General features: G+C 49.5%; 1 protein-coding gene across 1 annotated transcript; it reads left to right on the top strand.

Annotated features, from left to right (window-relative positions):
- Window positions 1–208: 208 nt before the first annotated feature.
- On the top strand, window positions 209–1,221 carry LOC111670342 (tRNA (guanine(27)-N(2))-dimethyltransferase-like; the record flags this gene model as incomplete). The annotated part of the gene is made up of 3 exons (XM_023427028.2): window positions 209–458; window positions 711–923; window positions 1,005–1,221. Coding segments are annotated over exons 1-3 (678 nt in total), but the record flags the coding sequence as incomplete, so codon positions are not given.
- Between the last annotated feature and the right edge of the window lie 87 nt (window positions 1,222–1,308).

The following is a 1,308-nucleotide window of genomic DNA, read 5'->3' as shown; positions in this document are numbered from 1 at the left end:
ATTAGGTTTTTGTATGTATATTGGATAATAGAGAAAAGAATCACCAGGCTAACAGGAAGCTTCACATCTTCTCTAAAGAAGTAGAAAGTCTTAAATGTACATTTTGCTTCCGCGCTGTTGGACGAGGACTCTGCTTTCAGACGCTCACGCCACAAAGTTAAACCTCCATCTCGTCTCTGCTGTCTGTTTCCTGTCCGTCTCTCAGGGATCATGGGCCTCCAGTGGGCGAAACACCTCCGCAACGCGGTCAAAGTGACCATAACGGACATCAGCGACACGTGTGTCAAAATGATCAAAGAGAACTGCCAGCTGAACCACATCCGGGTGGATGGAGGCTCGCGAGGCCCCCGGGGGGCCGACGGGGCAAGCGCCGAGGTCGAGGGCGTTCCCATCGCTGCGGTGGAGGTCGCTAAGATGGACGCCAACGTCATCATGCACCTGCGGCCTTTTGACTACATGTGAGGGAGAAGATTTGGCCTCTGTCTTTGCAGTTCTGTCTCAAGTATACTAAAGTTGAAAGATAAAGGTTTATTTCAAGTCTATTAATTAAGTCTTTTAGTAATTTTTTTGATTGCAGCTTGTTTCTAGAAGAGGGTTTCCACTGGTTTACAAGCTGAGGTTCTTTGACACGAGTCTTGATGCATGAAGTGTTTTAAATTCTGCAACATAAGAGAAACACACTTGTGCCTTGTTTGTGTTTATTTAATCAGTCATTTGGATCCGTTCGGGACGGCAGTGAACTACCTGGACGCCGCCTTCAGAAATGTCCGTAACCTGGGCATCATCTCTGTGACGTCGACAGACACCGGCTCCCTGTACTCCAAGTCTCCCAACGTCACCCTGCGTCACTACGGCTGTCACATCGTACGCACCGAGTACTACAAAGAGCTGGCTGCTCGCATGGTCATCGCCACTGTGGCAAGGTAGGCCACTTCATGTCTGTGTCCTAATGTGAGACAGACACTGAAACTGACACTTAATCCTGATTTCTCTGTGTGTCGCAGAGCGGCGGCCCGCTGTAACAAAGGCATCGAGGTGCTGCTAGCGGTCGCGCTGGAGCATTTCGTCCTGGTGGTGGTGAGAGTCCTCAGGGGACCGACGCAGGCTGATGAATCGGTTAAGAAGTTACGGAAACTGGTCCACTGCCAGTGGTGTGAGGAGAGAGTCTTCCTCAAACTAGGAAACATGGTGGACGGTGAGTTACAGAAGGCTGGTAGCAAAGTTGGCTGAAGCAAAACTGTGATGCTGTAGTATGATTTTTTACAAGCAGATACATGTGTGCTTATACAAACAGTCCCCGCTGCATCG

This window comes from Seriola lalandi, unplaced genomic scaffold (genome assembly GCF_002814215.2).
Source record: "Seriola lalandi dorsalis isolate HSWRI2012SDOR001 ecotype SW California unplaced genomic scaffold, Sedor1 jcf7180002005751, whole genome shotgun sequence".
Lineage (NCBI taxonomy): Eukaryota > Metazoa > Chordata > Actinopteri > Carangiformes > Carangidae > Seriola > Seriola lalandi.
This window is presented reverse-complemented; position numbering and strand designations above follow the sequence as displayed.